At 41.7% G+C, this 14,201-nt stretch overlaps 1 protein-coding gene across 2 annotated transcripts in view; it reads right to left on the bottom strand.

Moving 5' to 3' along the window:
• Nucleotides 1-7,855, bottom strand: part of cog5 (component of oligomeric golgi complex 5) — a 188,102-nt gene extending 180,247 nt beyond the window's left edge. Inside the window, exons 1-3 of one of the 2 annotated variants that reach the window (XM_049567067.1) lie at nt 7,533-7,855; nt 7,369-7,431; nt 7,067-7,206 (exon numbers count right to left, since the gene is read on the bottom strand). In XM_049567067.1, the coding sequence (XP_049423024.1) occupies nt 7,067-7,206; nt 7,369-7,431; nt 7,533-7,698 (369 nt within the window). In that variant the 5' untranslated portion in view covers nt 7,699-7,855. The remainder of the gene's footprint in view (nt 1-7,066; nt 7,207-7,368; nt 7,432-7,532) is intronic. The other variant, XM_049567068.1, reaches the window with a different exon arrangement.
• Between the last annotated feature and the right edge of the window lie 6,346 nt (nt 7,856-14,201).

Below are 14,201 nucleotides of genomic sequence, written 5' to 3'. Positions count from 1 at the left end.
TAACATTTTCACCTCTGCATTTTTTGCAGGTTCTTTTCTTTATTTCCCCCCTGTATGGTCGCATACTAGAGTGGTGAGTTAATTTTGGAAGCAAATAATAGTTTGTATAATTTAAGTTAAATTGTATGAATTACATTCAATAAAAATCTTGAGTTCTGAGATTGTATAGTTATTTCCCTCTTGCTGTTTTGCAGTTGAGGTGTTTTTGTTTTTGCCTTAGTTTTCCTCCTGGTACACTGTATGTAGAAGTGATAATTTGAGTTTCATGTCATTCTGCTTGAGCAGTTAAGGTTTTTCTTTGTTCCTTGAACAGGTGTTTTTTTTGTTTGTGCAGTTTACTGTGTTCCCCTTAGCCACTGTGTGCAGAGTTGGGATTGATTGCTTACACCCCTCATACCTCCGCGTACCAGGAGTGGTGAATTTAATTTGACTGTATTAAGTGCACGTGTAAATTATTCCCATTGGCTGCTGTTCACAGTGGGCGGGATTGGACATAATGCTGACAACACCATGGCTCCTCAGTTATCTTTTTTGCGGCACAGCTTTGGACCTGCATGATGGCCACCGTGAGTGTCCTTCCTGTTTAGGTAAGGCATGTATTAGAGGATGTGGAAAGTCCATGTCCAGCGGCAATTGATTTGCCTCATGAAGAAAGGGCCCATAGTGCAGCAGTCTTCCCATACTGAGGAAGCAGTTTCCTCCCCTGGTGGTGAGTGGGAGTGTAGTTCTGGGCGACACTCACACAAGCGTAGAACTGATGGCAGTCCCATGGGCCTTGTAAGAGAAAGCAGGGCCAAGGACCTGCCTCCTCGCTGTTGTACAGCCCGTCAGTTCCTGTTGAAGCCCCTGCTTCATCTGACGGGGTCTGGGCTGGAATCTCATAGCCTCGTTCTTCAGTGGCAATTCCTGCGGTGAGAGATTATTGTCAAATGTTAAGGAGGTCATGGAATGCTCCTGGCAACGCTCCTCAGTTTAATTCGGGCTTCTGGAGGCTAGCTAAGGCTCAGTACCCACCGGACTCTGGGTTAGGTGACATGCCACCAGTAGAGAAGGAGATGGCAGCTTTAACCTCCCTTGGCCCAGATAGGGTGTCAGTCAATCCTCGCTGTCCTCGAAAGGAGTGCAATAAGACAAACTGCTTGGTCCGTGGGATGTATAATGCAGCTGCTAAGGCAGCTAGGTCAAGGAATGCGCTTGCCGTTCTCATGGCAGCTCTCAGGAGGACGGCTGCTGCAGGTGACCCAGACACCAAAGCCCTGATAGATGCGGCCCTGTCTGCACACTCCCAGCTTATCCATGATGTGGGTTCTGTGATGTCTTTGGCTATGATGACTCGCAGACAGATTTGGTTGGCTCAAACGACCCTCCCTGAGAATATCAGGAAGGAGCTGACTACTTTGCCTGTGGTGCCGGCTAGAGTCGTTCATGCAGACTCTCAGAGTGTGCTCGATAAAGCGGAGCAGTCTCTGCGTATGCAGGAGTGTGTGCAACGTGCATTCAGTCGCACTGTGGTGACACGACAGAGGTCTATGGCCCAGCAGCACCAATATCAGTCTGCTTGGGGTCACGGGGAGTCTTGGACACATGGCAGGCGTCAGAGCTCAGGTGGCCAGGGTTTAGTGGTCGCGGCAGCAACAGCAGGGGTTTCAGCCTCGTCCTCTGTCAAGAGGGGCTTCCCAAAGGAGGCGCCCCCCCAAGGTTCCAGGGACCCAGGAGGCTTCCGCATAGGGATGTTGGGACAGCCGCCGGGATTTGCTCCCAGCTACGCCTGGACAGCTGGGAGAAGGAAATCTCACACCCTTGGGTATTGGCAACAATCACAAGGGGTTACAGAATTCAATTCCGGTGGCGTCCCCCACTTTTTTCCAGGGTCCCCATGACATCTTTTAAGGATCCAGTCCAAGCAAAAGTCCTGTCTGATGAGATCACAACACTCTTTCAGAAGGACGCAATTGTGAAGGTGGGTCCCAGAGAACAGCACACTGGCTTTTATTCAACATATTTCCTGGTACCAAAGAAAAATGGTGGACTTTGTCCTGTCCTAGACCTCAGGCCCCTAAACGCATACATAAAAGGTACTGTCTTTCAAAATGGCAAACAAATTTCATCTGGGCTGATGCCTGGACTTGGTGCAGTTTCAGAGACTGCTGGAGCTGATATCAGCAGCAGTGGTGGTGATTTTGCTAGGCCTGCTGAAAGCCTGCGCTCTACAGAGGTGGTTGAATGCTTTCAACCTTCATCCACGGAGGGACAAGCATGTGAGACTTAGAGTGACTCAGTCTTGTCAGAGAGCTCTGTGTTCATGGCGGGACTGCAGGCTGCTCACACGGGGATTCCCTTGGGCAATCTGCTGTCAAGAAGGTCACCAGTGTCCACGGATGCCTCCAGAACAGGCTGGGGAGCAGTCTGGGAGGGCAGAACAGTGAGGGGTGTCTGGGAACCACCCTGGGACACAGAACGTACCAATGTGCTGGAGCTAAAAGCAGTGTATCTGGCTCTCACGGCATTTCTTCCATTCATTTGTGGCAGGCATGTTCAGGTGAGGACGGACAGTTCCTCTACTGTGTACCACATCAACCATCAGGGGGGGACAAAGTCTCTGTGTTATCTCAAAATTGCACAGTCTTCTGTCTTGGGCCTTTCCACGCCTGGCCTCACTAAGGGCAGTGTATCTGCCAGGAGTACTGAATCTGGCAGCAGATCTTCTGTCCAGGACCGGGCCTCTCCCGGGGGAGTGGAAACTGCACCCGGAGCAGGTGGATCTGAAGCTTCTGTCACACAAGACTGCCTTCCTCCTGGCTATATGTTCTGCCAAAAGGGTCAGTGAGCTACATGCACTATCCGTGAATGAGGAGTGTTTAAGGTGGAAAGCAGAGAATGCAGGGGTGTTCCTGTGGCCAAACCCCTTTTTCCTCCCTAAGGTGATAAGTCCTCAGACTGTGAATCAGGCAATTGAAATAAATACATTCTGACCTGATCCTGCCTATCATGGGGGTGTTGCTCTTGATAATTTGTGTCCAATCAGAGCACTGAAGGCTTATGTTGAGTGTACTCGGTCACTGAGACAGGAACACAATCAACTGTTTGTGTGTTATGGTGTAAAGCAGTTGGGCCAACCGTTGTCCAAGCAGCGTCTGTTTCGGTTTTCCAATCCCTGACGGTCTGGTGGCCCACTCCACATGCAGTGTGGCCACTTCACGGGCAGCTCTTAGGGGGGTTGCTGTTGGTGACATTTGTGCAGCTGCGTCATGGAGTACCCCATGCATGTTTGCCAGGTTTTATGGAGTCAATGTGACATCCACTGCACTTGGTGCCACAGACCTCATGTCAGCCACTGAGCAGGTTGGGGAGGTGTTGGACTCCTCCGTTCCTCGCGACAGTGTTGGTATGAGTCATCCAGTGTAAAGACCATGGTGACGGTCAGAAGTGAGGTCGAAAAAGATCGTAAGCTATGTCCATAACTATGGATCTATGAGATCGAACGATGACCGTCACCATCTCTTGTCGCTCATAATGGACTGAGGCGAGAAAGGCAAGAGGAAGAGGCATTTGTCACCGGATGCTTTATAGCCTTTGGGCCAGCCTCTAAGGTCAGTCACATGACTTTGTTGTTATTATGGTCTCGCAGATAGGCTAGGAGTTGGCATCATTTAGTGTAAAGACCGTGGTGATGGTCAGAAGTGATGTCGAAATAGATCAATAGTTATGGACATAACTTACGTTTTCATTGAAGGGCGCAGCCATAGCCTGGCGGCAAATTTTGATGTTTTGCCGTGTTGCTATAACTTGACTCCGCGTGGGCATATCTTTTCAAAACTTCACACATATAATAACAGTCTGGCCTTGAACACATCTACAGAGGAAATTTAAATCACCCTCATAGCACCACCTACTGACAACAGAAACTGATGTTTTCGCAAATTCCCGTGAGATGGTACAATATAGAGACATGAAATTTTCACCAGTGATTGGAAGTTGTGTGCAAATGCTGCTCAAGATATAAAATTGCCAATAGGCCAGATGGGGGCGCTATAATTAAGGTCAAGGAAAATTTGGTTTTGAAGGGCCACCACCCCCACACCGTATGTCAAATTGACTTCAAACTCGACACATATGGTCAGGTGAAGGAGTTCTATGAAAGCCTGAGTCAAAACCTTAAGGTCTCCCTGCTAGATTGTCCGCCGTATTTCATTTTTTGAAAAATGTCTTCTTGACATCTCCTAAGGTGTAGGTCCAGTTTGTACCAAACGTTCCGTAGTTCATCACGGGATGGAGCTTTACAAATGATATCAAAGACTTTTTGATGTGTCATTGCGTTTTGGTGATACTAACCAATGAACTTTAGAGGGGGTGTGGCTCAGCACATAAATGAATGTTACTCCTGAACTGTTGAGCCAATTGTCACAAAACTTGCAGAAAATGTTGACATGTATATCTGAATCATATCCTGAAAGTCTGATTTAAATCAACCAATAGGGGCGCTGCACAAGCAAAAAATTGATATCTCATCATCAGCCAAACATATTTGTACAAAACTTGGTTTTTGTTATCCTCGGAGACCACCATAACTTTGCCTACGGGAGGGGTGAGCACAGGCGAGCGAGTGAGCGCTGCAATCTAGAATCTAAATGCTACATATCACTGTTTTCAACCCATTTTACACACTGGCCCTTTAAAGGGGGCGTGGCTCAGCAAATGACTCCACAACGTTTGGGCCAGTCATCACAAACCTTGCAAGCAATGTCTTAAGAGGTACCAGGCACATATCCTGAAAGTTTCATTCAAATTGACCACTAGGTGGGACCACAAATACAAAAAATGGGCATGCAGTAACACAAATCAGAGTAAAAATCATATATTGACTGTCCTTTCATTACAGAACTTGCAGGGTATGTTCAATAATAATTATGAAACGTGTATTATTTTAAAATCCGTCAATGGGGGGCACCACAACTCCCAAACAAGTGTAATGGCCTTTCACAAAATTCTGCCATAAATCTATGAGGGTTTTTACAAACATCACCAAACTCAATGGACTTTTTTGATTAAGTCTTACACATGTCCCCAAAATGTTCCTGTAGTTGACCAATAGGAAACAATAGTGCTGCAAAAGAAGAGTGTGGCCTCATAAAGATTTGGAGATAAATGAATGAGCATCTGTCTGATTGTCATAAAACCTGTTGGTAATCTTTAATACAGGCGTCCTGAACTGTCAAAGGTCTTGATTCTACCCAAGTTTTAAATGTCTGTGCTGGCTTGAACCCTGGAATCGCCACTTGCGGCTACATTATTATAAAATTAATTTATCAGCAAGTGAGACAGGAGTCCTTAAGATATACTGTAGATAACCACTTCGATGCCTGATTAAATGATGTTTTCGGGCCATCACGATAAGAGTATGCATGCTTAGGGTTGTCACAATAATAAAATTTCAAACTCAATATCGATACCCAGGAAAATATTCAATACTCGATACCATTTTCAATACAGCAGCAAAAAATTAAGAGGCATGTCATTTTTTAAATAAAGTTCAGAACAGTAACATCAATGATAACAACAAAAAATCCCCCCAAAATAAATAACAACCAGAAACAAGATCTGTCCATACAAATGTATTTATCTACAGCCCTGTTTATTTTCTGTGCTTCTGGTGAATTGGCACCATATTTTCGTTGCTGATCAAACAGAGTTGGTAGTTTAGGCTCAGGATGCTCCTGTTTCTACCTCACTATGTGATCAGAGAACCAGGGTTTACAGGAGAAACCAAACGTTTTTTCAGCTTCAATCTGTGACCTTACAGTTAACATAACTTTTCAGACACACATAACTGTGTTGTCCTGTTAAACTAACATTGTCTATTAATGTTACAGATGGGCATGACTGATAAAGTTGTCTGCTTAGCTCCCACATTAACGTTAGAAGTTATATTTTAGTTTGATGCTGGCGACACCAGCTGCTCAGCTGCTAGTGAGGGGAGGGGCTGTACCCGCCATCTGCAGCGTGCTGTGTTCACTTCACTAAATATTTCCAAAGAACGCTTTTTTCCTTTAGCTGGCCATATTACAGCAACAGAAATGTGTGCATGCATGCACAGCGACGACAACAAGCCGGGTTGCAGCGAGGGATCTGTGCCTGCTAGATGCTGCCTGCACAGCGCATGTCCATTGGACCCGTCGCGCGCACCCAACAGGCCCTGAGGTGGCGTGCACTGTTAGTATCGATACTTTTGTAAATTAGTATTGTATCCGGATACCACATTTGAGTATTGATACTTTTGACAACCCTAGCATGCATAATATGATGTTAATTCTACTACAGAATAGACTCAATGAAAGTGGATCGATGATCAGCCAAATAAGATGTTACATATCGGCATATCGGATATCGACAAAAAAATCAAATTACATGCATCCCTACTTCTAACATATTTATTTGATTGTTTGAAGTTCTATAGATGTTAAAAATGAAAGCAGATCAAAATGTTTTAGAAATAATATTTATTTCATGCATATAAAATCTTATTTTTTAAAAATCACCCTAAACTTTGAATTAGTGCATCAGTAGCCTATAATTTTAAGATTTTTTTTTTTTAGTGGGCCTTGCTTTTTCCCAATTCTCAAAGTAATACACTTCAGAAAATGGCCAGCAGTAACTCAAGTAAAGATGCTTTGCATTCCATAGGATAAAAACTTTGTGGGTTAATGCTAAACATGGTGGTTACAGTGTTGATGACACTGAAGAGAGTGGATTTATGGAAAATAAATACATAAATACTAAAAATGGATTATCAGTTATTAATATAGCCTAGTTCCGACAACAGAACATCAAGTTGATTCATTGACTAATTGTTGCATGTCAAAGTCCAATCCTCCATTTGAACTGTACTGCACCAGGTCCCACTTGTGTTTGATGTAGAATTTCCAAGTTCAGGTTATTTGACTTTGCACTGTTTTATATGTAGCTCTGAGTAATGACTATTATTTCCCCATGTCTCCTATAAGTTAGTTGACCCTTCAGACTCTACAGTGGGCTGATGTGCCTTAATGGTGGTGTGTTGGGTTTGTACCTGGCTGTGCAGCTCCTTGTCCAGCTGACTGATGCCCTGTGCCAGCTTGGCCAGCTGCTCAGCAATGACAGCATGGTGAATAGCCTGAGCTGTGTACGTCTTCACGTCGAAGTCCTCTGCCAGGAAATCAGCGTAGCATCCTGGAAACACAGCAGTACATCAGTATGTTCACACTCACCACACTTGATACTGTTCCTCATTATCAGACTTGTGGTGTGTTGTTACTGAAACAAACACATTTCTCTTTAAACTGTATGACCTACACAGACTGTTGTTATTCTGTCTGTCTCTCTGTCTCCTACCTCTCTGTCTGCTGTCCCTCTTTTTCTCCTGTCTCTCTGTCTGATGTCTCTCTCTGTGTCCTGCTTTTTTGGCAAAGATGTTGATAATACGTTTTAGTACTAGCGATGACCAAATTCAGTGCGACACACATCATCGCTGCCGCTCATAAAGCGTTATTGTTTACCATCTTTCAGAAGTGAATTCGTGGAAGCTTCTCTCCCGTCCTCCATGTTGACACTTCCGTATGTGACGTTTAACTGAGACACCGGAGCTAGACGTTGCACGAGCCTTAAAGGGCTACACAGGGGGTGTTTCTCAAAGTCAAGGAAAGATCCGCAAACCATAGACATAGGGTGCGTCCCAAGTCCCTTAAATTTACTGCTAACCACCTAAACTAGCCACCTTACCTAACTGTTTAGTCCCTCCCACTTAGGAAAACATTTAAGGAGTCTGGAGTTAGGAGTGAGGAGCGAGGATTGCTGATAAGAGACATGAGACGGCCTTAAAGATGGCGGACCTTGAACGACTTCCGGTTCAAGTAAGGAGTTAGGAGTTAGCAGTATAAAATAAGAGACTTGGGACGCACCCTAAGAGACTTGGGACGTACCCATAGACAACGCATCGAGCGCTGAGCCGTACCACAACGTCGCCGCCATATTGGATGTGGCAAGGCTGCGCTGTAAACTAATACAAGTGAATGGACTTAATTTCATAAAGCGCCTTTCTTCAAAGAAATTTACGTTAATGCCTCTCGTTTATTCATTCACACACACACTAATATACTTGGGAAACAGTTAGGCACCAAAAACAATGTATTTGATCTTGGCTAAGATAATAACTTTATTGATCCCACACAGGAGTAGCCTAATTCACCTTACATCAGCTATAGAGAACAAGGTAGTGCCGAAAAACAATACACAGTATATACTGTGTATTTTTTCGGCACAACCTATACATACATATACATATATATATATACATAGATATTTATATATATATATATATATATATATATATATGTATATATATATATATATATATATACATATATATATATATATACATATATATGTATATATATATATATATATATATATATATATATATATATACTGTATAACCTCCTTCTGTTGATTAAATTAAAAAAAAAAACATTGAATGCGGCAACTACGTATAGGCTATATCTATGGGATGAAGCGAGATTTTTTTTTTTTTATCCTTTATTAATAGACTTAACATTGCATTACATTAAATGCAATTATAACAACGTATTGCAAAACACTGGATGTGTATTCATAATAACGCATTGTTGATTAACATGTTGCTATTCTGCAACATCCTTCAAAAAGACATTAATAACATGTAAAATGACATAACCAAAAGGAACATAAAATGGACCAAAAGGAACAGAAAATAACTAATATGCTAAGGAACATAAGAAGGAAAAGAAAACATGTACCAACAATAAGGTGTGCGAGGGAAAAACTATACCATATGCCGAACAGCCTCATCAGTTTTGTTACATATCACACATTTAGATCATTCAATACATAGGATTTTACCAATTATTTGAGAGGTCTTAAAAGCTTTCTTGTTTTTAGTTATTTTGGAGACAGAAGCAAAGAGATATTGTAATTTGACACGAAATAAATTTATGTTAGGTTTAGTCTGAGTGATTCTAGAGTTATGAATGTGAAACTTGCCAGTAAGACAGATGGCTTTGAGAGCACAGTTAATAGGTTGTACGTCCGTATTACAGCTCAGAAACAAGACCATTTCTTCTGATATTGGTGTCATTGTATTAAACGCTGAGAAAATCAGTAGAGCAGCATCAGATGATTGCCTTCAAACATAATTTCTCTCCACATTCATGCATACTTTGCAACAATCAGCATATACTTTCCAGAAACAAATCCATATTCAAGAAAGACTGGTTTGATAGGAACATAATCTTTGTATTAGATTTATACACTTAGTAGTACTTAGCAATAGAGGTAACCCCTACACATACGAAGACTTTGTTCAGAAAAAAGGTATTAATATCTCTCAAAAAGATTATAACAATGTTATTAAAAGTATATCTCCTAAGTTACTGTTCCTTATCAAAAATGCAGTAATATATGGTTCTTTGAATTCAGAAATCCCCAAGCTTTTAATTGGTGGAAAAGATATTTCAGGTGGTATATGTAGCAATCTGCATATCAGAAAGACACTTACTTCATTTCAGAGTTGCTTTCCCAAATCTATTCTATTATGGAAAATAACTTTTCCTGATATCTTAGCAGAAAAAGTTTGGACAGACCATCATAAGTTCCTTTTACCAAACAAAATAAAAGAAGTCCATCTGAAGGTCTTACACAGTGAACAGGCTCTGATTGGAGGGAGAGCTAACCACGCCCACTTAGGAGACAGGAAGAGTAACCGTTTTCTTAACATTGGATAAGCCTACGGTGGGGTATCTCGCTTCATCCAATATCTCTGGCCAGCAGAGCTCAGAGGGATTTCATAGGCTATAAAAACATTGTTCAAACAGGTAGACCTCGGCATAATCTCATGGGGGTACCTCATTTTGATCACGCTATACATTGTAAAGTAGCTAAATATTAAGTGGCTGTTTGACTGTGCAGTTGTTTTATCCCCAACATAATGGTGCTTTCACACACATAAATGTCTTCTCATCTATATCATGTTCTGTTAATTAAGCCTATTTAAACTAACACAGACTTCTACTCAGCCAACAGAAAGAAGGCAGATGCCTGTAAAACGAGCAGACTTTTCTGACCGCTCTGCATACAGTTGCCTTAGCCTACTCAAAAATGTACATTGTACAAAAAACTTCCATTTGCAAAGAAACACAGCGCAACACACAATATCTGCTGGGATGTGAGAGCATGACTACGATTGGTAATGTTGCAAATGTAAGGACGGATTATGTTGTGTATGTAGGCCTAGATGATGAACTGTGACGTGAAACGGTACCGCTCAAAAAGATATAACTGATAACCATCTCCCGACGAATATTTAATTTTCTGCGCAGTAATGCTGCACCTTCATCCACAGGATCGTTATCAAAAGGACATGCCATGTCAGTGAAAAAAGTTGCCACCTACTGTGCCTAATGGACTTCTAATACTGACTCTGATTTTTTAATTATTTTTTTAAAATGACAGACGGCAGTACTAGGCTACGCCAAAACTCGCCTGCTGACTGAATGAATGAGGAAATCAAATGGAGTGTGTGGCTCTGAAAGAGGGCGGAGACAGAGAGAAACTCGGGGTTCATTGAGAAAAACCTGGGGCCTGTATCACGAAGCGAGATTAACCTTTCCTGGGTTACCCAGACCTATCCTGGGTTGACTAACCCTAACAATGGCAATCAGGATAATCGGTATCACAACGCTGGATATCAACTCGGTAACTCAACCCAGGGTTGCTTTATCAAGAGCCGTGAACGCGTACGCAGTGGACCAATCACAATCATGAGAGAAGCGCAGTGTCACTGAGCATCACTGAGCATCCTCACAGAGCGCTGTACGTGAGGAAAAAAAAGTATTTCTCATGTGTGTGGTTGTGCTGCTGCCGTGGTCCTGCCAGATGCCTCCTGCTGCTGCTGCTGCTGCCATCATTAGTCATTAGTCATAGTTCTACTGTTATTATACACATATGATTATCACACATGTATACTGCCAGATACTAGTATATACTTTCAACATATTGTACCATGTAGCCAGAACTATAACCATAATATTATTACTTTCATTAATGTTGTTGTAAGCTCCCTCAAATCCCTCAAACACCATGAAGTGCAGACATGATAGGCTACTTTCCACATTTCCAGCAGCAAAGCTGTCAATTAGGTCCGTTATCTTTAACAGGGATCATTTCCTCCAACAAAACAAAATGTTGGCACTAATTAATGGTGCTATTAAGTGTCCACAAATGATCAGTTTCTTTCTTATGAAGGGGTGGGATGAAATTTCGACTTCTTTCCACTCCTTTTTGAACAATCTTTTCATTGTCTGTTGTTGTTGCTTTCTTTTCTTTTTAAATGTTCAAAATAAACTTTCAAATCAAAATCAATCAAATTAATTAAACTTCCCATCATGACTGGGCTGCACTTCTGTCAGCAGAGTCATTTTTTCCGAACAGCTGATTGGCCAGTGGATGGTGCTTTTTATAGGATCAGATTCAACCCTGAACTTACCCTGCTCCGGAGCAGGCTAGCCGTTCAGAGTAAGTTACCATGGTGATCTACCCCGATAAGAACTGAACCGAACCGAAAACCCCAGGTTAACCCTGAAGTTACCTCACTAAGACATTAATCCTGCTTCGTGATACAGGCACTTTGTGTCCCACAGGTTTACCTCAAAGATTTTCATATAAAGTAAACCACAAAATGCATTTTAAAGCAAGAAATGGAAAGATCTATGTGTCTTTGCATTATAACACACGGACATATTTTTAAAAATTATGTTTTGAAAAATTTCATGGGTTGCTGAGGAGTAGAGGTCAGCCAAATGTGCATGTCCCCACTGTAAATCTTCAACGCCGTAATATTCAACCCCGTAACAAAAAACACTGTTACGGTGTTGAATCATTGTTACGGGGTTGAAGGTTGAACTGTTCTTAAGCCAGCCAGCCACACCCTTTTCTCTAAATGTTATTTCATGTTCATTATTTTCAGATATCAGATGGCTAAATCAAATGCAGAGAGACAAAGAGAGTACAGGGCGAGAAGAAATGCAGATTCACAGAAAAGGGAAGAATACCTCAGGAAAGAGCGTGAGCGGTAGAAGAGATACAGAAGCAGGGAAAAAGAAATCCATCAATGACCTGAGTAAGAGAGCTCAAAGACGTAAGTGGAAGGAGTGGCAGAAGGCTAAAGAAAGACAGAAAAGAAAAGCTGAGATTGACAACAGTGGGCCTATCTCTCTAACCCCTCCACATAGTCCTGACAGTGAGATTCAAGATGCAGTGCAAGCCAGACCAGAGCCCTCACAATGAGGGAATATGTGGTTAGAGATAGTGCTTGGTTTTAATTATGATAGCTTGTTTAAAAAACACTGCTATATACACTGCTTTAAACATGATTAATCTGATTATTCTAGTAGCTCCTAAGAAATGCACATTTGTAGGAAGGGAGCCATGGTTTACTCAATCAATCAATCAATCAATCAATCAGTTTTATTTATAAAGCCCAATATCACAAATCACAATTTGCCTCACAGGGCTTTACAGCATACGACATCCCTCTGTCCTCAGGACCCTCACAACAGATAAGGAAAAACTCCCTTTAACAGGGGAGAAACTGGTAGAAACTTCAGGAAGAGCAACTGAGGAGGGATCCCTCTTCCAGACGTGCAATAGATGTCGTACAAACTGTTACTGTTTTTAGTAGTGAATTCATGGTGTCAACAAATTGTCTGGGGACTGGAAACCTAATGGTGTCAACATATGTTTCACTGATCGAACCAGTTGCTCGGGTGAACTCCATACAAACTAGTTGGCTGTAAAGGGGAGAATAAAAAAGAAATTTTTGTTATCTTAATTAAGCTTTATAAATAAATAAAATAAGTAAAAAAAAATAGCTTTATAAATAAATAAAATAAGTAATAAATTTAGCTGTATAATTAAATAAAATAAGTAATAAATATAGCTTTATAAATAACTAAAATAAGTGATAAAAAAAGAAGTTAAAAACAGGCTGCTAAGAGTTGGATGGAAGAGGGTGACAGCAGTAGTGATGAAATTTGGGCTTGAGAACATTGCATGACTGATGGTTCAGTAGAAACTAGAGGCATAAGAACATATTTCTGGTTAGAAAGAACCTACATAGACAATGAGGGTGAGGAGCAGTGGCAAGACGAGCAGGAGATTCGACTAAAACTTTGGATAATTACGAAATTTACCATTTTGAAACAAGTGAAGGAAGAATTTCCAGGTGTACAGTGGGAGACGATTTTGAATGATTTGTAGACTCCTCGCTCATTAGATCCACTGCTGCAATATTTGTGTGACAATTATAAAAGCAGACCCGCAGCTTCACTTCCTCTGAACCAGGTAGTATTTCAAGATTTAGAGAACGGAGTGGAATTTAATCCAAGGTTGCAGATTGTTGTCGTGCCTTGAAAAGTTGATTGGGAGACAGGAAAATTTGGCTGTTTAACCAAAGTCCCCCTAGGAGACAAGTCACCTAAATTAGAATTTAACCCCTGGAGAGAAAAGAAATACAAAACTGCCATCACAGTAGGGAAAATACTATTACTGATACGCACAAAAGAAACAGACGAGCAACCACAAATTCCTCGAGCGAGTGAAGTTAAACAAGGCTTCATGGGAGCCAACCAAGGAAAGATGGAAAAAGGGGTTCTGACACCCATACAGATAGTGATGACACAACACCCAGGTCGGAGAAACCAAATCCAACGCTGTGTGACCAAATGGCACAAAAGAACATCAGGAAAAAATCGTTGGCCTAAAGATGGAACCAAGGCCGTAACTACCATTGAGGACACTGAGGTCCCGACCTAAATGAATGAATAAAATGAAAATAAAAATAACCATTTCATTTGTGCGGTGAAAGTACGTGGGAGGACAGATGGAAGGTGATTGAGTGACTCTCTCTTCGCTATAATAACAATTATTTAAAAAAGAAAATTCTGGTACCCTTCTTTGATTGACGCAGCTTTCATACAGCTCTGCACACACATTATTCTTAGATGGATTACTCACGAATGCAGGGTCACACAGAAATGCCACACATATCATATGGAAGTGCAGGACCAGAGCTTTCCGAGGATACCACACACATCATTGTGCTGTCATCCCATCACGCTATAAATACAGATCAATTG

The sequence above is a fragment of the Epinephelus fuscoguttatus genome, linkage group LG22 (genome assembly GCF_011397635.1).
Source record: "Epinephelus fuscoguttatus linkage group LG22, E.fuscoguttatus.final_Chr_v1".
NCBI lineage: Eukaryota > Metazoa > Chordata > Actinopteri > Perciformes > Serranidae > Epinephelus > Epinephelus fuscoguttatus.
Note: the sequence above shows the minus strand (reverse complement) of the source record. Positions and strands in the feature narration are given on the sequence as shown.